The 27,241-nt window shown below is 41.6% G+C and overlaps 1 protein-coding gene across 1 annotated transcript in view; it reads right to left on the bottom strand.

Annotated features, from left to right (window-relative positions):
- LOC103277902 (neuronal PAS domain-containing protein 4) overlaps positions 1 to 27,241 on the bottom strand; it is a 54,846-nt gene that overhangs the window by 1,319 nt on the left and 26,286 nt on the right. Inside the window, exons 3-9 of the mRNA XM_008104927.2 lie at positions 23,862 to 24,028; positions 15,228 to 15,391; positions 14,031 to 14,136; positions 11,922 to 12,174; positions 10,984 to 11,093; positions 5,013 to 5,154; positions 1,992 to 2,944 (exon numbers count right to left, since the gene is read on the bottom strand). Coding sequence (XP_008103134.1) covers positions 1,992 to 2,944; positions 5,013 to 5,154; positions 10,984 to 11,093; positions 11,922 to 12,174; positions 14,031 to 14,136; positions 15,228 to 15,391; positions 23,862 to 24,028 — 1,895 coding nt within the window. The remainder of the gene's footprint in view (positions 1 to 1,991; positions 2,945 to 5,012; positions 5,155 to 10,983; positions 11,094 to 11,921; positions 12,175 to 14,030; positions 14,137 to 15,227; positions 15,392 to 23,861; positions 24,029 to 27,241) is intronic.

Here is a 27,241-nt window from a genome sequence, read left to right as displayed (position 1 = left end):
TCCTCTGTATGGAACCCATCAGTCATTTTAAAAAGGGCTTTAATCACTAGTCAGCACTGTGTTGCCCTGAGTGCACTCATTTGTGAAGCAAAGCATCCCATCTGTCATCTGACAAATCCTCATTTGAGGCTGATATGAGATAAAAGCTGCTATTTATAAGAATCCTATCTGCTTTGCAATGTAAATAACAATTAATTTCCCTTATCCATTGGAAAGGGGGGTCCTATTTTTCCCCTGGTGTATAAGCCTGATCTTTGATAATATAAATTCTCTCTCTTGAAATAATTTCCATTTATATTCCCTCCCAAGCCTTTTTATATACTGCCAAAGCTTCAGACTGAATTGAGTGAAGGTAACTGGCTTGAGGGGGTATAATCATTCACCAAGACTAGAGCATATGAACAGGCTTCTTTTTCTATCAGTAGATAATATGTTCCCCATTTTAATGCAATCATTTTAATTCCCATAAGTCCTTATTTTCACTTTGGATTTCTACAGGTGTTGAACATACAGCAGCCACTATAAAGATTTTCTTTGGCATGGCTCGACACATTAAGATCTGTTGTAAATTCCCAACAAGCATTATTTCTGAGTAGTTAAAGCATTTTTATTCTTCACTTGTGATTGTACATGACAGCGAGTCTGAAAGCATAATATGCTGAAGGTTTTTGTAAGTGGCTACTGTGTGTTTTATGTGCATCTGATTCTACCCTAAACACAGTTCAGTTGAACTCAGGCCCCATCTACATTATCATATAATGCAGTTTAAAACTGCATTATACGGCCAGTAAAGATTCATTTAATGCAGTTGAACTGCAATATATGAGTCTAAACTGACCATATAAAGCAGTTTCAAATTGCACTATATGGCAATGTAAATGGGACCTCAGTTAAGTATCATACCTTAATTACTTTATTATTTACTACTAAGTAAAGCTACCCAATGTAGCTTCTATTGTGTGTATATGCCTTAAGTTGCCTGTTGACATATAGTGACCCAAATAAGGTTTTCTTAGGCAAGGAATACTCAGAGATGGTTTGCCTGTTCCTTCGTCTGTAGTCCGTCAGAATATGGTACTCTTTAGAGTACTTAGGCACTGTGAGTTTTATTGTCCCCTTTTTAATTTAATCCAGCCCTTAAGTTATATCCAGTACTATTAATATTAAAATTACTTGGTTTCTTGCTGTTTTCAACAGAAAAGGGAACTGGTATAGGACACTTAGGCTGGATCTACACTGACCTATAATATATTTATTATTTATTTAACACATTTATATCCTGCCCTTTTCACCTCGAAGGGGACTCAGAGTGGCTTACAAGTTATATATACATACAGTATATTATATCATTAGCATACCACAATATTAGTATTATATAATATTGTACTATACCACTATACTGCAATGTTAGTTAGTAATATTACATGTAATATATAATATACAATTATTATATTGTATGATTGTTAGTATTATATTGTACAATCCAGTTCCAAAATGTGGATTAACTGCATTGAACTGGATTATATCAGGCTACACTGTACTATCATTCAGATCATGACCCATAAGATATAAAAACATTATAATAAAAACTGCTAAAAGGGTCAGAAAAGACATCAACAGAAAGATGAGTGGATAAATCAAATTTCAGTCATAAGAGCTGTGGTGATTGAAAAAACATTTCTTTGCTTACTAATGAGGGGAGATGCTAAAACTGAGACTGTATTTGGCATTACAATATTACTAACTGTTCCTCTGCAAAAGACAGAACTTTGAAAAGTCACTTTTTGGACTATAATTTCTAGAACTACTCTATGAACCATGTCTACATTTCCAAGCTCACGGCCAGTATTTCTGATGGCTGGGATATTATGGGACCTATCGTCAGAAAAGGCACCTTTCCAGTCTCTGAGGAAGGATTGCAACATCTGCTCTTAAAAAAATAGGGAGATTCATATGGGTGCTACAGCATTATAAAGAAGAAGGAGCCTTACCTTGCTCAAGTTCGGCATGAATCGTTCCATCCCACTGAGAATCAGGTACATGTGAAACAGCTGATGCAGAGGAAGCAAAAGGTGGCATGAAGGAACACTGGTCAAAGCAAAGGGTTGCTTCTGTTTGAGGTGCTTGAAGTAGAGGAAGTTCTGATTCAGGGTTTGAGACGTGAAAATTGCCTTCTGGGCCTGACACAGAAGTTGATTGGTTCAAGCCGTCATGATGTAGGAGGTTGCTTAAGATACTGGTAATGACTTCTTCATCCATAGAGAATTCATCAAGGAAATCTAGAGCGCCATCCGTTCCCCAGCTCTGTCTAGGTGCCATGTGAGTATGGTCAACTGGCAGCCCAGGCCACAGAGCAATGTCAAGTGGTTGCTGAGGTCTTTCCTTTGTATACTGAGAGAAGATTTCAGCCAGAGAATGTATTTGTTTAGCCAAAACACTGATGGCCCATTTGTCTTGGTCAGGGCTTGTATCCATTTCCGAGAATGTTCCTGAAGACGGTCCTCTTTCAAGTAGTGGAGAAAAATCTATTGAAGAACTGCTGTCGGGAGAAAATGAACTTTCTGGAGAATATAAAGCAGAAGGGCTCAAAGACTTCTGTCTGTCTTTTTGGTCTGTACAGGAGAGACCATCAGGAAAGAAGGGACATCCAGTTTCATGAGAGGAATGTAGGCTGCCTGCATCAACCATGCTAGGCAAGTTGGTTGGAAACAAAGGCTCAAAAGAAGCGGTGGCCATCTTTTCTGCAGAGACTTCAGGAAATTGCGAGGGATCAAACCTGAGGACCCCAGCCCTCGTTTTTGCTGTTTCCTGGGGGTAGAGGTTGCCTTCATTTCCTTGTGTCTGGTTCTGTACTTCTCCATAATAATATATTTGATTTGAAGAAGGTTGAGAAACTATTCCATACTGAAGATCTTGGCTTTTGATATGGATGGCTTCTTCTTCTCTGTGGGAAGTAAAAAAGATTACATGAAGACTGGAATAACATTATAAGTCATGCCAATAACAGAACTGCTAACATGTTAGACAAATTAAACTTCTTCCCTATGCTGATTTGGTCCCATCAACATTTGAGTACACCTCAACCCTTGAGGATGGATCCTTATGAGTCAGGAATGGACCAAAGACAAAAAAAAAATTACACCCCTCCTTCTGTGTCTAAAACCCAATTGCACTGTCAATTGAATCCTGCCTTCAGCACTTACAGAGAGGCGATATCATCCAATACATATGAAGACATCACCTTAATATAGAAGGTAAAAGGTACAGAGATCTCTCCTTCAGTGTTGTGCTTACTACCTCCCAGCATTTACCAGATAGATCAATTACCTCACTTTAACTAATGTTCATGTTGGCTCTTAACAATAGCTTTTAGACTAGAACATATGACTTGCAAATGCCACTGAGGTGGTACATAATGCAGAAGAAACTATTTGTGAAACAAATGTACAATAGATCCAATTCAATTTGCATACACAGAAAGTCATGTGAGGGGAAATGACAGGAAGCTGTAATAACATTCAAGCACCACTTGTAGAGAAGGCTTCAAACTGATTGAGCTATAAAAGTTTCCTGCAATGTATTGTGAGAAATATAGCTTTGCAAACTTTTCTTGTAGAGTGGGACTAAAAGGATCTCCTTTTTATTTAAAAAAAAGCTATTCTGTGTTAGATCTGGTAACACTCCCCTTCTCCTCAGATTAGGTTACTTGTCTTACTAAGTTATAACACAGAGATCACAGTCTTTACATCCTTCCTCATCACTACAAACCACAAACTACAATGCAATCTGAGCCCTGGCACATGCACAATGGAGGACCTTCTGATAGCAACACTGGAAGCACTCTAAGTGGCCAGCTACTGGTCAAAGAACATTTAGTATAATGCCAATTTTTTTTTAACTTTGTGTTCTCAAATACGTTACAACTTGTACCCTCGATTCGCTTCTGACGATAAATAACCTCATCACTACAACTATCTTCTGGTTGACTTGCTGCCCCATTGGGTACCACACTTAGAACATTGTTTATTGCAAGTGATGCATGGTTTAAAGAGTGAATGTCCAGTGTCATGGAAGGAGCACATAGGAGAACGTGCAGTTGTCACTTTCCCAGCTATATTCTGGGATGTAAAGCCACACAAATATTCTCTTGGAAACCCTATGTATTTTTAGTTGATCAGTGACACAATATTTGAGCCACTGCTTTAGGCATCATTTTTTCTGTCACACAAGATTCATCTTGGAAGACAACTATGACAAGTAGAAATGTCTGGTTCTCTCCTTTTTGTAACATAGGAACTAGTACCTTGAGTGCTTCCAGACAATGCTTGTTTTGCCTTCATTCTACCTCATTTACAAAAATTTATGGGGGAGGATTCAAATTATATTGGCTTCAGCACAGTGCATCAGTTCTTTTTTTATAACACATTTTAATAACATTAGCGCAGTAGTTTTTCTGAAAGCATAATTGTGCTAATATTTTAAAAGCGTGTACCTAAAAACGTTTAGTCCTAATTGTGAAAGTAATTTTTTAAAATGAAAATAGAACTAATTTGGTGTCCATTGGGGAGATAATAATGAAGAGTAGCCTGCTGATACAGCACTTTACATTGTTGATGCATCACTGTGTTTAGGGGGGAAACAAGAGTTAAAATAAGCATCATAAGCACACCTGCTGGGACTGCACTGCTGTATTTTTAAAGATTTTCTGAATTCTGACAATAGTTGGAAGAACCCTAGGAAGGCAAGGAGTGAGTCGTGATGTCATGAAGAAGAAACCCCTAGAACATGCATGGGCAAACTTTGACTCGCTAGGTGTTTTGGTCTTCAACTTCCACAATTCCTAACAGCCTACTGACTGTTAGTAATTGTGGGTTGAAGTCGGAAGCACTCGAAGATCTGAAGTTTGCCCATGCCTTCTCTAGAGAGTGACTGCAGGAATCATGGCAGTTTCACATTAAAGCACCAAGGGTGGAAACACCTCAAAATATCACCTAAGCAGCAAATGCCTTCACCTGAGGATCCAGCTGGTACAAGTAATCAGTTCTCCAGCTTGTCCATTCTCTTTTGATGCAACCACTTGCGCCCAGGCCCAGTTTAGGTCTTTGCAGAGAAGGCGTACTACCACCGACTGAGTGCCTTTCCCAGCACCATGCACTGAAATGATAAAAAATAAAAATGACAATCTAGCACAGTGAGCCCATTTAAACACAGCCACATGGAATATCTAATAGTGGGAGAAGGTGGATTCGGGGTCATCTGAAATCAGCACCACTGTTGATATTAGCAAAACCTCAAACAGTTTCTGTTGACTTAACCCTGCACGAATTTCAAACAGGTATTAAAAAATATGCTTATCTTTGTAAATAGACAAACCTATGATGATAATAAAGCCCTCCACATTTGTGGCTTTGACTTTTGCAGATTTAATTATTTGCAGATTTGATTTAAATAATCTTTAGGTCCCCAATGCTACTCTAGGTCTTCCAGTGCAATTCTGTGGTCAACCTCCAGCACAGAGTTGGGCTAGAAGACCTAGAGATTCCTGAAGAGGTGTTCTCGCAGGTAAAAAACAATGTTTCTATTTGTAGTTTTCTCACTTTCACAATGGTGCTGTACTCCTAATTACAGCAAATGTGGAGGACTGACTGCACATGGTAGTGGGTGCCAGCTTTCCTAAGTACTTAACATATTTCACATGCATTCTCACAATTATCCTGATGATAATTACCATATGTAGGGAAAGCATAAAAAGCAGCCCCGGTGGCAAAGTGCGTTAAAGCACTGAGCTGGAGACCAAAAGGTCCCAGGTTCAAAACCCGGGAGCGGCGGGAGTGGCCGCTGTTAGCTCCAGCTCCTGCCAACCTAGCAGTTCGAAAACATGCCAATGTGAGTAGATCAGTAGATCCGGCGGGAAAGTAACAGCGCTCCATGCAGTCGTGCCGGCCACATGACCTTGGAGGTGTCTACGGACAACGCCGGCTCTTCAGCTTAGAAATGGAGATGAGCACCAAACCCCCCAGAGTCAGACATGACTGAACTTAACGTCAGGGGAAACCTTTACCTTTTACCTAGGGAAAGCAAACTGGTATAATTCTCACTTTTTGCAGTTTTGAGGCCAAGAACAGGCCTGCTTAAATACATCCAGAACCTATAGCAAACCTAAGGTTTTAATAAGGAATGTCTATCTCTTGAGCTCTTGGTCACAAACATTATGCTGTAGAAGATCCCAATGAACACAGCTTCTAGTATTGACATATATTTCTGTACACAGATCATAGAATCATAGAATAGTAGAGTTGGAAGAGACCACATGGGCCATCCAGTCCAACCCCCTGCTAAGAAGCAGGAAATCGCATTCAAAGCACCCCCGACAGATGGCCATCCAGCCTCTGCTTAAAAGCCTCCAAGGAAGGAGCCTCCACCATGGCCCTGGGGAGAGAGTTCCACTGTCGAACAGCTCTCACAGTGAGGAAGTTCTTCCTGATGTTCAGGTGGAATCTCCTTTCCTGTAGTTTGAAGCCATTGTTCCGTGTCCTAGTCTGCAGGGCAGCAGAAAACAAGCTTGCTCCCTCCTCCCTATGACTTCCCTTCACGTATTTGTACATGGCTATCATGTCTCCTCTCAGCCTTCTCTTCTGCAGGCTAAACATGCCCAGCTCTTTAAGCCGCTCCTCATAGGGCTTGTTCTCCAGACCCTTTATCATTTTAGTCGCCCTCCTCTGGACGCTTTCCAGCTTGTCAACATCTCCCTTCAACTGTGGTGCCCAAAATTGGACACAGTATTCCAGGTGTGGTCTGACCAAGGCAGAATAGAGGGGGAGCATAACTTCCCTGGATCTAGACGCTATTCCCCTATTGATGCAGGCCAGAATCCCATTGGCTTTTTTAGCAGCCGCATCACATTGTTGGCTCATGTTTAACTTGTTGTCCACGAGGACTTCAAGGTCTTTTTCGCACACACTGCTGTCAAGCCAGGCGTCCCCCATTCTGTATCTTTGATTTCCATTTTTTCTGCCGAAGTGAAGTATCTTGCATTTGTCCCTGTTGAACTTCATTTTGTTAGTTTTGGCCCATCTCTCTAGTCTGTCAAGATCGTTTTGAATTCTGCTCCTGTCTTCTGGAGTGTTAGCTATCCCTCCCAGTTTTGTGTCGTCTGCAAACTTGATGATCGTGCCTTCTAACCCTTCGTCTAAGTCGTTAATAAAGATGTTGAACAGAACCGGGCCCAGGACGGAGCCCTGCGGCACTCCACTTGTCACTTCTTTCCATGATGAAGACGACGCATTGGTGAGCACCCTTTGGGTTCGTTCGCTTAGCCAATTACAGATCCACCTAACCGTAGTTTTGTCTAGCCCACATTTTACTAGTTTGTTTGCCAGAAGGTCGTGGGGGACTTTGTCGAAGGCCTTACTGAAATCCAGGTACGCTACATCCACAGCATTCCCTGTATCGACCCAACTCGTAACTCTATCGAAAAAAGAGATCAGATTAGTCTGGCATGACTTGTTTTTGGTAAATCCGTGTTGACTATTAGCATTTGTTTCTAAGTGTTCGCAGACCACTTCCTTAATGATCTTTTCCAGAATTTTGCCTGGTATTGATGTGAGGCTGACCGGACGGTAATTGTTTGGGTCGTTCTTTTTTCCCTTCTTGAAGATAGGGACCACATTCGCCCTCCTCCAATCTGCTGGGACTTCTCCCGTTCTCCAAGAACTCTCGAAGATAATTGCCAGTGGTTCTGAAATAACTTCCGCTAGTTCTTTCAGTACTCTTGGATGTAGCTGATCTGGCCCTGGGGACTTGAATTCGTTTAGAGTGGCCAGGTGTTCCTGGACAACTTGTTTCCCTATTTGGGGTTGGATTTCCCCCAATCCTTCGTCCATTCCATGTTGCTGAGGTTGAAGATGGCTTTCTTTTTGTGAGAAGACCGAGGCAAAGAAGGCATTAAGTAGTTCTGCCTTTTCCCTGTCCCCTGTCGCCATCACCCCATCTTCTCCTTGCAATGGCCCTATCGCCTCCTTTTTCTTCCTTTTTCTACCAACGTAAGCAAAAAAGCCTTTTTTGTTGTTTTTTATGTCCCTGGCAAGCCTGAGCTCATTTTGCGCTTTAGCCTTGCGAACCTTTTCCCTACAGGTGTTGGCTATACATTTGAATTCTTCTTTGGTGATTTCTCCCCTTTTCTACTTCTTGTGCATGTCATTTTTGAGCTTTAGCTCAGTTTGAAGTTCTTTGGACATCCATTCTGGCTTCTTTGCACTTGTCTTATTTTTCTTCTTTGTTGGCACTGTTTGCATTTGCGCCTTGAGTATTTCACTTTTGAAAAACTCCCATCCATCCTTAACTCCCTTGTTTTTTAATATCGGCGTCCATGGAATGCCGCTCAGTAGTTCCTTCATTTTTTGGAAGTCAGCTCTCTTAAAGTCCAGAATGCGTGTTTGACTTGTCTTAGTTTCAGCATTCCTTTGTATTGCAAACTGCAGGAGCACATGGTCACTTGCCCCTAAGGATCCAACCACTTCAACTGTATTGACACCCAACTCTATTGCTCATTTCCACCTAAAGCCAAGGAAGCCTCTCGGACCCTAAACTGGTGTCTTGCAGCTGTAATGGAATGGATGAGGACAAACAAATTAAAATTTAATCCAGACAAGACAGGTCCTTCTGGTCAGTCGTAAGGCAGATCAGGGTATAGGGTAACAACCTATGTGGAATCGGGTTGCACTCCCCCTGAAGACGCAGGTCCACAGTCTGGGGATTTTTCTGAGCTCATCGGTAATCTGGAGAGCCAGGTGTCGGCAATGGTCAGGAGGGCCTTTGCACTTGTTTGGAGGTTCTAGCAGGGGAGTGCAGCTATCGTATACCCTGGACCAAAGACTGGAGACCTCGGTACACTCCTTCTATACCTGGGACGTCGTCCTCTTCCACCGAGCGCGCAGCTTCGGGAGGGACGCACATGGAGCGGTGAGGGAGGAAGGGGACACCCGCCTAGCCAGCCAGATCAGCCGAATCAACCCTGGCGATCAATGGGGTGACAGATGTCGCAGCCAGATCGCCCTAGATGGTTATATCCCATCTAGGGTACTGTAATGGGCTCAATGTGGGGCTGACCCTGAAGAGTGCACGGAAACTTCAATTAGACCAAAGAGCTGCAGCCACATTACTTACAGGTGCTGGATCCAGAGAGTGGTCAACCCCTCTGCTACAGCATCTGCACTGGCTGCCAATCTGTTTCTGAGCCCAATTCAAGATGCTAGTTTTGACCTTTAAAGCCCTGAACAGTTCAGGTCCAACTTATTTATCTGACTGCATATCCTCATATTAACTGTCCTGCTCTTTAAGATCTTCAGGGGAGGCCCTACTCTCACTTTCACCACCGTCGCAAATGTGACTGACATTGACAAGAGAGAGGGCACTGGCCACCTCTACCCTATGTAACACCTTCCCTAAAAAAATTAAACAGCTCCCTCCCTTGCTTCTTTTAAGAACGAACTAAAAACCTTCCTGTTTTAACAGGCTTTTAGTGAAGAAAATTAATTAGGAGTGACAGGAAATATTGTTTGTTATGGACTGGAGCAAAGTGCAATATATGTCTCGATATGATGCCATGTGAATGTGAATGTACATTGTAGATGTTTTCTTAATTTGTTTATTTTATGATGCTTATATTTATTATTGATGTATTCTGCTTGCTGTTTATGTGATTTTAATATGTTGTAAGCCGCTTTGGGCCCTGTGAGGGAAAAAATCGGGATATAAATAAAGTATTATTATTATTATTATTATTATTATTATTATTATTATTATTTTCTTTCGAGCTGTTATGTAGAACTACTGCAGAAATCTTGCAATCTGCAATAAGTGGACAAAATGGGAAGAGCGAGTTTATTTTTTAAAAAACTACTTTGACAAAATAACATGGTGCATTATTAAAAAACATTTTTTAAGATATAGTTTTATGAATTTTTAACATGAATAGTGTGTGTGTGTATGCGTGTGCCTTGAAGTTGCCTGTTGACTTATGGTGACCCCATTAATTTTTCATAGGGTTTTCTTAGGCAAGGAATCCTCAGAGGTGATTTTGTCAGCTCTTTCTTCTGAAATGCAGCCTACAGCATCAGCATTTATTCATTGGTGATCTCCCATCCAAAGCTTAACCAGTGCTGATCCCACTTAGCCCCCGAGATCAGACGAGACTGGTGTCTTTAGAGAATAATACACGGTGTCTTTTTAAAAAGTTCAATGCATCTCACAAACAAAATCTCAAACAATCTTGTCTACAACAATGCAAGGTACGTCAACCATAGCATATTGCAAAGAGGGACTGAAGCTAAGTGAACACTGCCTTGCTTAAATCTATCTAGTCGATTTGCCGTTGAACAGATTTCAACAGAGCTTATTAATTTTACGTTGCAGTCCTATGGATGTTTACTTAGAAGTAAATCCCACTACAATCAAGAAGATTTGCTGCACAGGGGTTTGCGGAGGATTTAAGTCTTATCCACTGCAAGCATCAGAATGGCAAATTTAAGATATGATACTACAGCAAGTAGGGAAAATGTGGCTTTCTAAATGCTGCAGGACTGCAGTTGCCAGAACCTCTCACCAGTGACTACGATGACTATGGCCGATAGCAGCTGAAGTCCAACAACACCTGGAGGACTCCACATATCCCAGTGATACTATAGAAGTATCATACATCCTTTCTGGGAGTAGGTATTTGCACTGAGAATGGGCATGGATCCTTTCTGATACTGGTTTGCCAAATGTCAAACTACAACTCTGACAATCCCAACTGGCATGGTCAAGGATAATGGAAATTGTGGTCCAGCAAGATTTTAGGGCACAATGTTGGGAACCGATTGTTCTTGCCCTATTATTGGGTCCACTCCTACTGCAGCATAATTGTAGAAGCATCCGCTCACTACTGGATCTATTGATAAAGCATACTATCAGTGACTGATGTGTCCCAAGCACTATACTTACTCAGGGCCCTGTGCATCTCTGCAGCTCTTCCAGCATCTTCAGGATGTAGGAGATTGTACCATGACTGGCCAATCAATTCTTCCTTCTGGTAACCGAGATGATAGACAACACTGTGGTGGAAAGGAGAACATATTAAAGAGTTTAAATAATAATATCCTTAAGATGTGTGCATTATGTAGTGGAGAAAGACAAATGATAAGCATCAACTACTATGTTTGATGAGATATTACTTACAACTGCCAATTTTTATTCTCTGATTTTATTCCTTTGATAAGTATTTAATCTAAATTCATATATTAACAGGTAATAACACTAGTCTCCATGCAATAAAAAATATTCACCTACTAAGAACCTTTAATTAAATTTATTTATGTATTATTTATTTACAGTATTTATATTCTGCCCTTCTCACTCCAAAGGGGACTCAGGGCGGATTACAATGCACATATACATGGCAAACATTCAATGCCATTAGACATACGACATATAGACACACACAGAGGCAATTTAACATTTTCCAGTTTCTGGCTTCATTAGGGTATGCTTGATTCCGGCCACAGAGGGAGCTGCCGCTTCACCTTCCACATGTGACACCAAGTCCTTGATGGTTTTACTTCCTCATTCCTTTACACGCACTGCTGGCAATTTTATGGTGTTGTAAATTAGTTAAATTAGCCTTCCCCCATAAAGCCTACCTAAATTTCCTACTTGACAGATGCAACTGTCTTTCAGGCTGCTTAGGTAAACAGTGAGCTAAGCTATTAATGGTTGGGAGCCTAACCCGACCCCGGCTTCGATTTCATGACTTCTCGGTCAGTAGTGATTTATTGCAGCTGGCTACTAACCAGCTGCGCCACAGCCCAGTTAAAAAACAAGAGTAGGTGAGATCTTTGTTTCTGGCAAGAATGGAATTGTGCAAAGAGAAGCTTTAATCTTACTTCTTAGTTATCTCTGCAGTCTTCATATCCAGTGTGTATTTGCTCTGGAATGCGAAGTTCTGGGACGGACTGTCCTCGTCATCAAACGCATGTGCAACCGGAGTGCAGAAGGCAACAAAAGTCAAAGCGGGAGAGGACAGGGTCAACTGTGTTTCAGACATGATGAATCTGCCTCGCATGAGCATAGAGCGGCTCTTTTTATACTTCATCCGGAAAGCTCTTGAGGTGCACATTTCAGTAATGAACTCAATTTCTGCAATAATAATAGAGGTGGTTAATGCTTAACATTCAGTTTAACTATGTGGCAGAAGCTTAAGTTACATAATTATCCAACTCCTCGTGACATTCCTTTTTACAAGACTTGTTAGGAGCTATTCACCCAACAATCTCTGCAGAATTTCATTCAGTCTCTACATCCACCCTCCGTTTCTTTGGGTGGCTTTGAGCAGGTCATTTAGAAAAGCATACTTTGCAATGTTTGCAAATCACATATGTGTATACCATATGCCTTCCCCAATTAGCATGGCCATGTTGTCAACTCCCCTTGTAGATATGCCTTTTTTAAAACACTGAAGTTTTATCAGTGGTTTGCAAATATCAGCTCAGTCTTGTTGAACAGCATGCTGTCCAAAGCTGCATTGACTGATTTCGGCACATCAAGTTGTTTTCAAGGCCCAGGACTAAGCCATTACAATATCTGTTAGTTTGCTGGCAAATCTGTTATCTTTCTATGAATTTTGTTCCCACTTTCTTTTGCTATTTTAGCTGCCATCAAAAGCTCCCAACCTCCATTTTGAAAATGAGCCGGAAACAAGTTATATTCAAATGGTTGACCTAGATTTAGATAAACTGAGTACTTTCAATATGGTATGCCTGCTTAAATCTTTTGTGACTTTAGACTTTGCCATTCAGTTAGCCTGATTTGTTTTTTTGGGAAGGAGGGAGAAAACTGCTTGAAGCAAAGAGGATTAACACTTTCTGAGCCAGAATTTTAGATGTACTTAAGAGGGTGAAAATGCCTCACATTATTTACAATATCATTTGGAAAATATACTGATGTATCTAATAGTTTGTGGATCTGCTCCCCTCGTTAAATGAAGAGCAGCTAGGCATGTGAAAATTTTACTAAGAAAAGTACCAGATACCCATTTGTACCCCATGATCTTTTGCTCAAGATGAAAGTTTCATGGCTGTGGTTTTGTTGTTGTTTGTTTTAAGTAGGAAAGAAGTTGTTTACAACTAAATGTAATGCATAACCTTGGGTGGGAATCTTGAGTCTTTAGAAGGCACTGAATGTCACTTTGAGGCTTTTTTCCCCCCAAACCTTTGCTTTGACTTCTGGAAGATTCAGTGGCAGTTCAAAATGAAGTGGAAATTGCCTCTATATTTCCTAGAGATGGTTTAAGGGCAATCTGGAGCAAAACAGAAATGGGGGGAAGGTCCATAGGAGTCACCAAAAGGGCCCTTTGGTGGAGATCTCTCATTCATAGAGTCACCATAAGTCAAAGTTAACTTGATGGCAGTTAACACTAATTGCCTTTCTATTGTTTTACAAAAATATATTTCTAAATATCCAAAGTTAATTATGACCTGCTTGGCAATGTTGACTTTGCATCCATCTTAAAACAATTTCAAAGTTCCTTTCACCAGTGATAACTAAGGAAATCTACCAATATATGCTCTTATTTGATGCCTCTATTATTTGAAGTGAGCTAAATGGTGACCAGAGGACAAGCATCTGCCAAAAGGTCCCTTCTCTTCCAGATGCCCCAACTTCAACTATGAGTAGTTTATTTGCTGTCCTTAAGATGCCAGATCAATGCCTTTTGCTGTTGTTCACACAAGCATTTCACATAGGTTAGTTAATTTAAATTGTTGTTTTAATAGACGTTGTACATTTTTCTTGTATTCACATGAGACAATAAACTGCCTGGAAATCGATTGATACTAGAAAATAAATTTTTCAGAGAAAAGAGAGAACAAATAATAGAGGCTTTGTTTATGGCTGCCTTAATTTATCCCTTTTGTATACATGTCTCCTAGCTGAGGCCATAGTCTCACAGACATCTCAATCCCTCCCTGGCAGCCAAGACCTTTGTCTCTTCTCACCGGTGCCTGGATGCTGCTGGGCAAAGCAGAGTTTCTCTTGCATGACTTTGCTTGCTGAGCTGCTCAAGAGGTCAAAGATGGAGTCTCCTTGAGCTAGAAGTTCAACCTGGAATAATAAATTGAGGGAATAGTTTATGTACTACCTACAATTTATAGCAGATGGCTTCTTGAGGCTATGTTAGAAATATGTGCCTACTGCATTTTGAAAATGTAATTACGGAAGTTGGGAACTTTCTAAAGTAAGCTTCTGATCCAGGGAATCCTTTAAAAAAGAGCAGGCAAGATGAGAACCAGGTGTTTGTAGACTACACCTCCCATTATTTCCCGCAACTAGTATGTTGCCTGGGCTTATCTGGAGGGATGCAATTGCCCATGTATGTTTTTGGGACTGTAAGCTATCTACTTTTTTATTTGCAATGGGGGCATGCAGCCACGAAGGCCACCAATTCTTGGAGGTTTTCCATCACTAACAATGCAAATCATGGTAGAAGACAATGTTGACTCACAAAACATGCGTATGGCATGCCAAAGATTCTAGCCTGTCACATACATCCCACATTAAAAGGATTTTGTGTAACAGGGTTGAGAAGGACCCCGGATTTATTTATTATTTCATGTATTAAAATATTTACATCCTATCCCATATCTCAAGGGAGGGTTTATAGAAAATCAACTTAACCAAATTAAGCATTTTGAAACAGTAAACATAATCTACATAAACACATTTTATGCCATGACAATCTAAAACTGTTTAAAACAGTTTAAGACAATTAAAATCACGCACATGAGCAGATTTGGATGATCTCAAATAGGCCACAAAAGCCTTAGTGATAAGCCATGCTTTTATTTGGCATTAAAATTGTGTTAGTCGGGCATCTAAGGGCATTCATCAAGCTAGAATGCCACAGCAAAGACATCCTTATCCCATGTCTTCCCAGCATAGAGGAGGGCTTTTTCAGGCATCAATTCTTGGGTAAGGCATACCTAGAGAGAAACAATCCCTGAAGCATCAGGAGCGATATTGCTACCATGGCAGACACTACAGCGGTAGATGGATCGCCGGTCTTACTGTGGAAAGGAGCTGCCCAATGTTTCTGTCAGATTGAATCTCTAAGTGCATGCAGTTAACTAGACAAACTGGGGTGACACACACTTAGCATATCCTTGACTTACAAAAGAGAAACATCCTCCGCTTACCACAGAAAAACCAAGAAAGTGGGACACATTCTCCGAGACATATGCCAGTTTGTGATTTCCATTGAGAGCCAAGATAAATCCTGGGAGCGAAAGCAACAGTTCTGGATGCATCAGGGCAGCAGCAGAGGTAAGAGGAGGGACTGGTCTCATGGTATTAAAAGAGTCTGAAAAAACAAGAGAGCTGTGCATTGGTGCCTTTTAAAGCTTTGTGTGCATGGCAAAAAGCAAAATGATTTACTGACATATATCACTGGCTGGTTCTATACCACTGTGGATCGACATAACTAAATAAGTATGGAGGAGGGCCAGTATTTTGACCTGGCAGTTCTTTTTATAATTTATGACTCAGATCAATTGTTCCCCAACTTCTTCCTTTTATGTTCTCACTTAATTCTTTGAGTAAATTAAATTGTGAGCTTTCAGAAAAGGAAATCATTTTTATATATAGCACAATCGTCCCATCTTGAGACACAGAAATAAAATGGGACTGCGAATCCTTTTATAGTAATTTCTCTAGCTTGCTCTTTAGCCGGATTTGCAAATCAAGGCATTTACAGTAGATTCCTTGCCCTGCAGGATCAGATGTAGTGGGGTTGATTTAAGTCTTCACTGTTTCTGCCAAGAAAGCTCCTCAACGCCTCCTTCCATGTTAGAGATGGGAAGAGAACAACATCTTTCAGGCAATACACTGTGCTGAACAGAACATGCCCGCCTTGGAACATAATTATGGAAGAACAACATCAAGGTCATTACTTCTTCTGCTTTACCATGTGATCTCATGGCACTGCAAGGCAGGGAGACAGAATTAAAATGCAGCCCAAGGCATGCTTGCTGTCACTCTGATCCTCGGGAGAAAAATTTGAAAAGTAAAAGCGAAGATGTTGTTAGGTAAACGACACCTTTGGGGAGGTGAGACCATGATGGATAATGTGTGGCAGTTGATAAAAGCCGGCCGCTGCATTCAGTGGCCTTGCTGGGCACTGCCTGTTTGAAGCTTCCTTTCAACAGAGGTAAGGGTGCAATTAGACACAGTAAGGAAGAGCCATTATCAGAACTTGCTGCAATTTAAAAAATCATTGCAGACCTTGTTGGGAAATGGGGTCAGGTTGGGTGCACAGTATTTAGAGAAAGATATGCACACATTTGTTATGTTCCTGAGTAAACTCAGCAACCCACCCTAAACAGGTCACCTAACAGGAGGAGATAAGTATAAGTGAAAATAAACCCAATGGAGGGTGTGCATGTATATGTGAAACACTCTGATGTCTGGATTCAAACAAACAGATGTGGGGATGAAAAGCCTACATGGATGTGTCTTTGAAATGATAGCTACTAGTTTCAATAGTATGCATGAAGTGCTTTGAACACTCTAAAGCACTATATAAATGTAAAGTCACAATAATCCTGTACTAAGACCTGGCTTTGTTCAGGGCACCAGTTTTTGCTCAGGTGCCCCTTTTTCTGCAGAAATAGAGGATCTTAGATCTCCCTCCTCTACGTGATTCCTGACTGGCATAAGACACAAAGAGGCTTGAACTTTCCCATGTTTGCCTGGGACAACAACAGTGGTCTGAACGACAAGACCAAACCTCCTATGAAACAGGATGAGTCTATTTTCAGTCAATAAGCTAACAAGTCTCTCACCTCCAGCCCAAACAGCCACCCACAACTAGCTCCAGCCTCCCGACTTAACGTGACTCCCAAGAGTGCTGTTGCCACCTGCCCACAACAGTGCTTGCTTAATGAGGGTCTGGTTCATATGCCCTTAGCGTCTGGCAAGGCCTGGCTTCTTTGCAGAGCGCAGGTGGATGCTTTCCTGCTATAGCAAGAAATTAACCAGCAGGTTGACTGGCAAACATTAGGCTAATCTGAGGGCTCCTTCCTTAGAATAAGAAACTGTGGGTGATGTGGCCATAGAATCTCTTTGTGCTGCTCTCATATGTATTTCATCTACCAGGCTTCATTCTGAGAACCTTGCAGAGCAAGATCCCAGTAGTTCTCCCAACTGAGGACCCAATGGGTGCATCTACACCAGGGGTCCTCAAACTTTTTAAGTGGAGGGCCGATTCACAGTCCCTCAGACTGTTAGGGGGCCGGGCTATGATGAACTAGGCCAAAATTAAGGTTGTTGTTGTTGTGTGCCTTCAAGTCATTTCAGACTTAGGTCAACCCTAAGTATAAAGTTTAGGACAGAGGCCAGGTCAATGACCTTGGAGAGCCGCATCCGGCCCACGGACTTTAGTTTGGGGACCCCTGATCTAGACAATCTCATAAGACCATAGGTAAGCAAAGAGACCTGCAAAGACCATCTAGATGGTCTCATAAGACCATAGATAAGGAAAGGGGCCCCCAAAGGCCATCTAGACAATCTCATAAAATCATAGGTAAGGAAAGGGACCCTCAAAGGCCATCTAGACGGTCTCATAGGACCACAGGTAAGGAAAGTGACCTCCAAAGACTAGGTAGACTTAGGTCAACCCTAAGTCTAAAGTTTAGGACAGGGGCCAGGTAAATGACCTTGGAGGGCCGCATCCGCCCCCGGGCCATAGTTTGGGGACCCCTGATCTACACTGTAGTATTAATGGGAGTTGTAGGATTGCAATGCCTTTAGCTTTCTCTACCAAATAATGTCAATGCAGCACTGAGTTACAAATCGCAGGATACATTGAGCCATGGCAATTCAAGTGGTGTGAAACTGCATTAATTCCGCCATGCAGATGTATCCAGGAGCCCCCGGTGATGCAGCGGATTAAACCGCTGAGCTGCTGAACTTGCTGGCCAAAAGGCCGGCATTTCAAATCCGGAGAGCAGGGTGAGCTCCCACTGTTAGCCCCCGCTTCTGCCAGCCTAGCAGTTCGAAAACATGCAAATGTGAGTAAATCAATAGGTACCTCTCTAGCAGGAAGGTAACAGCACTCCATGCAGTCATGCCGGCCGCATGACTTTGGAGGTGTCTACTGACAACGTCAGCTCTTTGGCTTAGAAATGGAGATGAGCACCAACCCTCAGAGTCTGACACAACTAGACTTAATGTCAGGGGAAAACCTTTACCTTTACCTAGATGTATCGAAGATGGTGAAAACTTGCTGGAGCTAAACAAGTTTATTTCTTGCCAGTAAGGCACTGGATAAGGCACTGGAAAAGAAGCCCCCTTCAAGCTCTTTTAAGTTCAAAGGAAGAAATGCAGGCTATAAATGTAATCAGTCCTTGTTGTTCACATATTGTTATTTTCTGGCAAGTCACAAAGCCAACTAATACATTATGCTCATTGCATGAGAGTCAGTCTGGCTCTGGCAGTTGAAATTCTGGAGGGTTCCTACCTGAGACGGCACAGAAAGTTGGAAGGAATTGTGGCCAAGCATGCGGAGAAAAAGGAATCAAATGCTTATCACATTTGCAGATGACACAAAGCCAGGGGAGATAGCTAACACAATAAGAGACAGAATCAAGATTGAAAATGACAGGCAAATGCACTGGGCTGAAAACGACAAGATGAAAGCCACCAGAAATAAATGTAAAGTACTATATATAGATACAAAAAAATTAATAAATAAAGAGTACAAGTATAAGATGAAAGAAGCTTGGCTTGGCTGAAATCTATGTGAAAAAGATCTAGATGATCACAAGCTGAACACAAGCCAAAAGTGTAATGCAGCTGCTCAAAAAATAAACGCAGTCTGAGCCTGATAGAAGCATTATGTGGCGGTCACAAGAAATACAGTAGAGTCTCACTTATCCAAGCTAAACGGGCCGGCAGAACCTTGGATAAGCGAATCTCTTGGATAATAAGGAGGGATTAAGGAAAAATCTATTAAACATTAAGGTTATGATTTTACAAATTAAGCACCAAAACATCATGTTATACAACAAATTTGACAGAAAAAGTAGTTCAATACACAGTAATGTTATGTTGTAATTACTGTATTAATGAATTTAGCACCAAAATATCACAATATATTGAAAACATTGACTACAAAAATGGCTTGGATAATCCAGAACCTTGGATAAGCGAGTCTTGAATAAGTGAGACTCTGTGTTGTCGAAGGCTTTCATGGCCGGGATCACAGGGTTGTTGTATGTCTTTCGGGCTGTGTGGCCATGTTCCAGAAGTATTCTCTCCTGACGTTTCGCCCACATCTATGGCAGGCATCCTCAGAGGATACCTCACAACCTCTGAGGATGCATGCCATAGATGTGGGCGAAACATCAGGAGATAATACTTCTGGAACATGGCCACAAAGCCCGAAAGACATACAACAACCAAGTGAGACTCTACTGTACATCCACTCTTTTCTGTAGTAAAAAGCCCACATCAGAAGTTGTGTGTCCAGTTCTGGGCAACATTGAACTTGCCAAAATAGAACATGTCCAGTGGAAATTAGGACAGTTGATAGAACTGAATATTTTTTGCCCTGTAGAAGGAAAGATTCAAGGGAAACATTGATTGTTTTCTTCAAATATTAGAAAAATTGTCGTGTAGAAGTTGGAGCAGACTGTCTTTTTTTGCTTCAAAAAGCAAGACTAGGTGGTAATGTCTTGGAAACTGATTCCAGCTAAATATAACATGGCTTTTCTAAATAGGTCGAGCTGTTTGACAATGGAACAGACTGTCCTGGGAGACGATGAGCAAGGAAACCAGGTCTGGCGATGGGGACACACAACTTGATTGCATCCCATTGGGACTCCTGTAACACACTCTCAGTAAGGCTGTCTCTGGAAAGTTACCCAGGATGCTGATCAAACCGATCTACATGTTGAACAGCCAAGAGAGGACTCACAGGGAGAAGAAGAGGTAGCAAAATATCCCTAAAATTATTAGTTTATATCACAGAGGAGTCAAGATAGGTAGACATAGAGAGGGGATGCTTCAGGTCCCTCAAATTATCTAACAATACTGTTATAATAATGCTTTATTTATAACGCACCATATCTCTCCGAACTTCTCTCTGTGAGAAATTCTTCACAGTGCTAAGTATTGTTGCATTTCCAATACTTTGAAATTCCTTTACATGGAGAACTAGATTGGTTATCTCATTGGAATTAAACCTCACACTGCCCAAGTTTGCAATCCTCAATAAGGAGTAGGTAGTTTACAATACGCTGAGGGAAATACCTTCCCCTTGTCTCCTGAAAGACAGTTGGAATATATCTACTGTATATACTCTAGTATAAGCAGGGTTTTCAGCCTTTTTTAAGGGCTGAAAAGCCCCCCTTGTCTTATACTCAAGTGAGGGTCTGGCTGGATTATATTCGGGTCGCCTTATACTCAAGTATATAGGTAATCTGAACTGGACAACCTTATCTTATTAAAGGCTTATTATTATCTTAAATTACGGTTCTATGTAAATATTCAAAAACATTTAACCTACTGATGATGCCTTAATGTAATTTTATTGGTATCTATTTTTATTTTTATTTTTGAAATTTACTAGTAGCTGCTGCATTTCCCACTCTTGTCTTATACTTGAGTCAGTGAGTTTTCCCAGTTTTTTGTGGTAAAATTAGGTGCCTTGGCTTATATTGCAGCGTTTTAATTTTTGTATACTTTTTATCATGTTTTTATCATGTTTTATCATGTTTTAATTGTTTTGTTTTATAGTATATTTGTTGCTGGCCCTCGTGGCAGAATGTAAGCCGCTCTGAGTCCCTTCGGGGAGAAGGGCGGGGTATAAATGTATGTAATAAATAAATAAATAAATATTGGGGTTGGCTTATATTCAAATATATACTGTATTTCTTCTCTCTGTTTCTGCTCTCATTCTGATTGGTTATATAGAATGGATACTTTGCAGGTGCATGTCTTTAGCTTTTGACTTCTGCTTTTGCATCTTAGTGTGTGCTGTGTATATTGGGACCCCGCTCTGCTTGTGTGTCAGGAGAGATGTGTGCTTGGATATTTTCCCCTTTTGAATCCTAGAAGAGATGGGGTTAGTTAGAGAAGCAAGGACCCAGTTCTTTATTTGTTTTTGTAAATAAACCTTTCATAATCTTAAAGACTGCACTCTGCATATTTACCTCCTAAGCCAGTGGTTCTCAACCTGTGGGTCCCCAGATGTTTTGGCCTTCAACTCCCAGAAATCCTAACAGCTGGTAAACTGGCTGGGATTTCTGGGAGTTGTAGGCCAAAAAACTTGTGGACCCACAGGTTTAGAACCACTGTCCTAAGCTCTAGATTCTTTACAGCCACATGGCATTTCACACTCTGCTTGCTGTGAGCTGAATGTGCAACTATAAGTATCTTGTTTTTGTATTTTTGTATGCTCTGCTGTTTTTTGGGAGTTTTTCCCTAACACAGACAAAATCCATACCTCACAACCTCTGAGGATGCCTGCCATAGATGTGGGCGAAACGTCAGGAGAGAATACTTCTGGAACATGGCCACACAGCCCGAAAGACATACAACAACCCTAAAATCCTAACAATCTCCATTTGTCCATCAATCAAAGACCTTTTTGTCTAAGGAGGCTTCTAATGTGGAATGGCTCACAGGGAGGCCTTTCTTACGGAGACGTGCTTTGCTTTTAACTTTATATGCCCTTTGGATTTTGAAAAAATTGGCTTGTTGTGAAAACACAAGGATTGGTGAGAAAGCTTCAGTGGAAACACCTTTTCCCCATGATAACTCTTTAAGGAATGAATTTCCCTTCTGTGGGGCAGATTTCTCTCATTTCCTATTGTCTCACCCCTGTTCTTAACTATAAGTCATTTGTAAGTCAGATGTTTGTAACTCGGGGACCGCCTGTTTGCAGTATTCTGGCACTGAACAGAAAGTTGGACCAGCTGTTCTCCAAAGTCCAGACAGACTCTAAAATTCAACTTTTATTTTCTCACTGGCTAGAGCTGTTTTTAAACTGTGCCTTACTTCTCTGCCTTGTCAAGAACTTTGTTGAGGAGGTTGGAGTGAGAAGAGCAAGGAAAATGAGCCTCGACACACACACACACACACATACAGAAATAAATGACAGACTGCCAGCAGCTCCTCCATCCCAATTTGTTTGACAGCAGCTCCCCCCTCCCAATTACACCCACCCTGCTGTTACTTTGCCTATTAGTGGAAATTCCTAATACAGTTCTGACTGAGTAGGTGCAGGGCTTAGAAAAAAATTACTTTTTTGAAAGGCAACAACCTCTCCGTAATCCCTCAGCCACCGTGGCCACTGGGATTTGCGGAGCTGTAATACAAAAAGCTAATGTTTTTCAAGTTCTGGCTTTTGTTGTCCTATTCAAAGGTGAAGAATGAGACCCTTGGGGGCTTGAGGCAAGCTAGATGTCATGACAGCTAGAGCTCTGAATGAGCAACTTTCCCAGCAAAGTCTGGGGCTGGATCTACACTGCCCAATAATGCAGTTTGAACTGTATTGAACTGCATTATATGGGTCTACAGTACACTGGTCCAGCTCTCGCAACCTATGGACGTGAGAGCTGGACCATAAGGAAGGCTGAGCGAAGGAAGACAGATGCATTTGAACTGTGGTGTTAGAGGAAAATCCTGAGAGTGCCTTGGACCACAAGAAGATCCAACCAGTCCATCCTCCAGGAAATAATGCCCGGCTGCTCACTGGAGGGAAGGATATTAGAGGCAAAGATGAAGTACTTTGGCCACATCATGAGAAGACAGAAAAGCTTGGAGAAGAGAATGATGCTGGGGAAAATGGAAGGAAAAAGGAAGAGGGGCCGACCAAGGACAAGATGGATGGATGGTATCCTTGAAGTGACTGGCTTGACCCTGAAGGAGCTGGGGGTGGTGATGGCTGATAGGGAGCTCTGGCGTGGGTTGGTCCATGAGGTCACAAAGAGTCAGAAGCAACTGAATGAATAAACAACAACACTGACTATATAATACAGTTCCAAACTACATTATTTGGCAGTTTAGATTTAGCCTGAAACTGTATCCAAGGCTTTTATGCATCAGCCCAAAAGGTCCTTCTCTGAATTGATCCCTTACTATAAAATGGCAAAACTTAAAGGACAAGTGTTTAGCCTTGATCTGAGCATTCTCCCATTTCCCCAAGAGCTCCTGCCAAACACACTGCTGGAATTGGCTTTGAGAGCATGTGCTCAATGGAAGCATATCTGCTTCTTGTAGCAGCCGTTCAAATGTTCTTTGTGAGGGTTACAAGATGTTTTGAAAAGCCTGGCACTGGCAAAGTTTGCTGGCTAGTAACCGGCTGCTATAAATCACTACTGACCGAGAGGTCACGAGTTTGAAGCCCGGGTCAGGTTAAGCCTCTGACCATTAATAGCCCCGGCTTGCTGTTGACCTATGCAGCCCCGAAAGACAGTTGCATCTGTCAATTAGGGAAATTTAGGGACGCTTTATGCGGGAGGCTAATTTACAACACCATAAAACTGCCAGCAAAACACGAGGAAAGGAATGAGGAAGTACAGCCACTACTGGACGGTGAAGCAACAGCTCCCCCCGTGGCCGGAATCATGAAGCTGGAAAAATGTTAAAAATGCCTCTGAGTCTGTTTAATGTATGTTGTTTGTCTGTTGGCATTGAATGTTTGCCATATATGTGTTCATTGTAATCCGCCCTGAGTCCCCTTCGGGGTGAGAAGGGTGGAATATAAATACTGTAAATAAATAAATAAATAAATAAACAGTTCTAGTAGCAAGCAGCTTGGTTTTTACCTGGAGGAAAAAGTTGAGTCTCCCGTATGTGGAAGCAGACCAGAGCCATGGTGTGAAGATAGGAGAGCCGCTCTTTCTCTTGCTCTGAGATGGGCAGAAGGGAGCGCAGGGTCTGTAACTCAGCATTGATCAGATCCCGACGAGCTTTTGATGCGCCTTTAGTTGACCTGCATGGATCAAGAGTTCAAAGAATGTGTCAATTTAATAATTTTCTTTAATTATTTAATTAATAATAGGAATCTTGCTTCCCTTAAAACATTTCTGATACCACAAAGAACTTGGGCCCCCATCTACACTGCCACACAATCTATCTTCTAAAACCAGATTATCTGCTTTGTACTGGATTGTATGATAGTGTAGACCACTTGGGCAAACTTCAGCCCTCCAGGTGTTTTGGACTTCAACTCCCACAATTCCTAACAGCTGGTAGGCTGTTAGGAATTGTGGGAGTTGAAGTCCAAAACACCTGGAGGGCTGAAGTTTGCCCATGCCTGGTGTAGACTCATATAATCCAGTTCAAATCAGATAATGTGGATTCAAAAACTGGATTATACTGCAGTGTAGATCCAGCCTAATTGCACTGAACTGCTTTATATGAGTCTAAACTGCCATATAATGCAGTTCAATGCCATTAAATTGCATTATGAAACTGCATTATACAGCAGTGTAGATGGGGCCTTAGAAAAAGTACTTTTTGGACCAATACGAAATTGTCTTGTTTCTTCTCAAAATACCTTTCCAGTATTGGATGACTGTTCCTCTTTTTAAAGTCTTGTCTTTACTATTTGTGAACAGCAAAATTAAATAACTGAGCCTTTTAGTTGAGAGGATCATCACAATATTTTTCTATGCTGGCTGGAGGATTGTGGGGGTTGTAGTCCAAAAAATAAACTTTTCCAAGCTCCAGCCGGGTTTTATAATCGTTACCATCCAGAGTTTTTCAAAAGGATCATCATGCTCTTGTAAAACTAAAGTTTCAAGAAAAGACTGCAACATTTCTTTAAATCATCCATTTCTTAACAACGCTACTTTTTCAAAAAAAAAAATGGTATGTTAAGTAACATGGCACTTTGTGTGGTGAAGTGCCTTTCATGCATCATTATGTAAGAATTCAAGGTGACAACACCTTTTCCACCTCAGAAAAGATTATGTCACTTTTTCTGTTCCTTAGCAAGTCTGAATGAATCTTCAGGCACAGACGGGAAAGAGAATTCAAGGGACTTGTGGGAAAGCATGTGGGAGTGTTATGTGCCCGATGTGCAAAGAATAAATCTACACCTTCACTTTGAACTTCAAAATAAATAAATTATGACCTTGGTTTTAGGGAATCGTAGACTATAACGTTGGAAGGGGCCTCATGGGCCACTGAATTCAATCCTCAGATCAATGCAGGATCTCCAACTAAAGCACCTCCAGCAGGTAGCTGTCCAGCCTCTTTCTGAAGATACCCAGATAACGAACCCTCTCCACTGCTCTAGGTAACTGCTTCCTTTGCCAAACCACTCTTACTGCCAAGATGTTCAATCAGACTCTATCTTCCTGTAACTTAAAACATCTAGACCTCTAGGGCAACAAAGAAAATCTCTTTCCTCTTTTCTCTGTGACAGCCCTTGACATATTTAAAGAGGACACTCATGTCACTCCTCTGCTGAACATGCCCAGCTCCTTCAACCTTTCCTCATAGGTTTTGTTCTCCATGCCACTTATCATCTTTGTTGCCCTTCTCTGAACCTGCTCCAATTTGTCAATATCCTTCTTGAAATGGGCCAGCAGCAACTGAACTTTCTATTTGAAATAAAAATCTGACCAGTGAAGAATAGTCTTGTGTATTTGTATAGAATCGCCATCCATTTCTGTTTGTTTCATTCGTAAGGCCCTGTTTTTGAGCACCTCTCCTGAAAACGGGCACCTTTCTAAATGAGCCTTTTTGTTCCGCGTCCAAAAATACAAATATTTTTGTCCCATTGGTGGCAATGGGTGGGCTTCCCAAGCTCCCCTTCCCAGTGCGTGCTTTAAGGAGGCTTTTTATCACGGTTTGCCTCACCTTCATCTGAGGAGTCAAAGGACTCCCTGGCTGGGGCTGAAGATACCCCCGAGACAGAGATAGAGAAGAGGAGAGGGACTGCGCTCAGGGTGAAAAGCTAGCCAGCTCTGCTGCTATTTCTCACTGCTGTTTCCCACTTCAATCGGGAAACCTACTTTGCGTCACTGCTGAGGTCACTTAATCGGAGCTAGAGGCAGACCCACGGTGGGATCCTTGGCGCAGGGCTGGGACACACTGCATTCGCTGGCGGCTTGCCGGGGTTTGTCCTCCATCGCGGTTGCCGGCAACCTTGCTTTGCAACCATGCAGACCCAGAAAAGCACTGGTAAACACAGGCACTTTGGGCCTGTATGCCACACACACACACACTTTCCAAGGAGAGTGTGTGTGTAGTGTGCAGACCCAAATTGCTCGCGCCTGCCAGGGCCTGCAGTTGAGCGCCAAAAATCAGGTGACCAACAGTTACTGTTCCCACTTTCCTTTCATTTAACTGTTATTTTCATACCGGAGGGGGGTTTACCATATCATGCCATCCGCATGAAACAAACGGTACGAAAACATGGATTAAATGGCAGAAACGGGTACCATGCACATGACTAGTGGAGATTACAGTGAAGCTATCGCTGCTTTTACTATGTGTCTATTAATGCAGGCTAAGCAGTCTTTCCCTTCCTTGCTGCAGCATCCCACTGCTGTCTTGAGTTCAATTTATGATCAACAATAATCCCAGAGTCCTTTTCACACATAGTACTGCTAAGCAATGCAGCCTCATTCGATACCTGTTTAATTATGTAGAACTTTGCATTTGTCTCTATCGCATTTCGTTGTATTATTTTCTCCATGATTTTCTAGTTTACCTGTCTCCTTTTAAATTCTGTTCCAATATTCCAATATCTTGGCAACATGTCCTCTCTATTTAGTGTCACCTGCAAACTCAAAAAGGATTCTCTCCACACCATCATCTAAGGCTCCTTCCTCACAGCTGAATAAAACCCCACATTATCTGCTTTGAATATATGGCAGTGCAGACTCAGAAAACCCAGCTCAAAGCCAATATTGTGGTATTTTCTGCCCTGATATTCTGGGTTATATAACTGTATGGAAGAGCCCTGGCCATTGATAAACATGTTGGAGAATAAGGGCCCTAGGAGAGAAACCTAAAGCCTCCACTCTAGACTTCCTTTCAGCCTTTGATGATGGTTTTTTTGAGCATAGCTTTCCAACCAATTATGGATCTATCTGACAGTTTCCCCCTCTATTCCACATTTAATCAGTTTGCTAATCACAATATTATGGAGGAACTTATTAAATGCGTTGATGAAATCCAGATAAATGAC

The sequence above is a fragment of the Anolis carolinensis genome, chromosome 1, assembly GCF_035594765.1.
Source record: "Anolis carolinensis isolate JA03-04 chromosome 1, rAnoCar3.1.pri, whole genome shotgun sequence".
Lineage (NCBI taxonomy): Eukaryota > Metazoa > Chordata > Lepidosauria > Squamata > Dactyloidae > Anolis > Anolis carolinensis.
The sequence above is the reverse complement of the archived record's forward strand: the minus strand, read 5'-3'. Positions and strand labels throughout refer to the sequence as shown.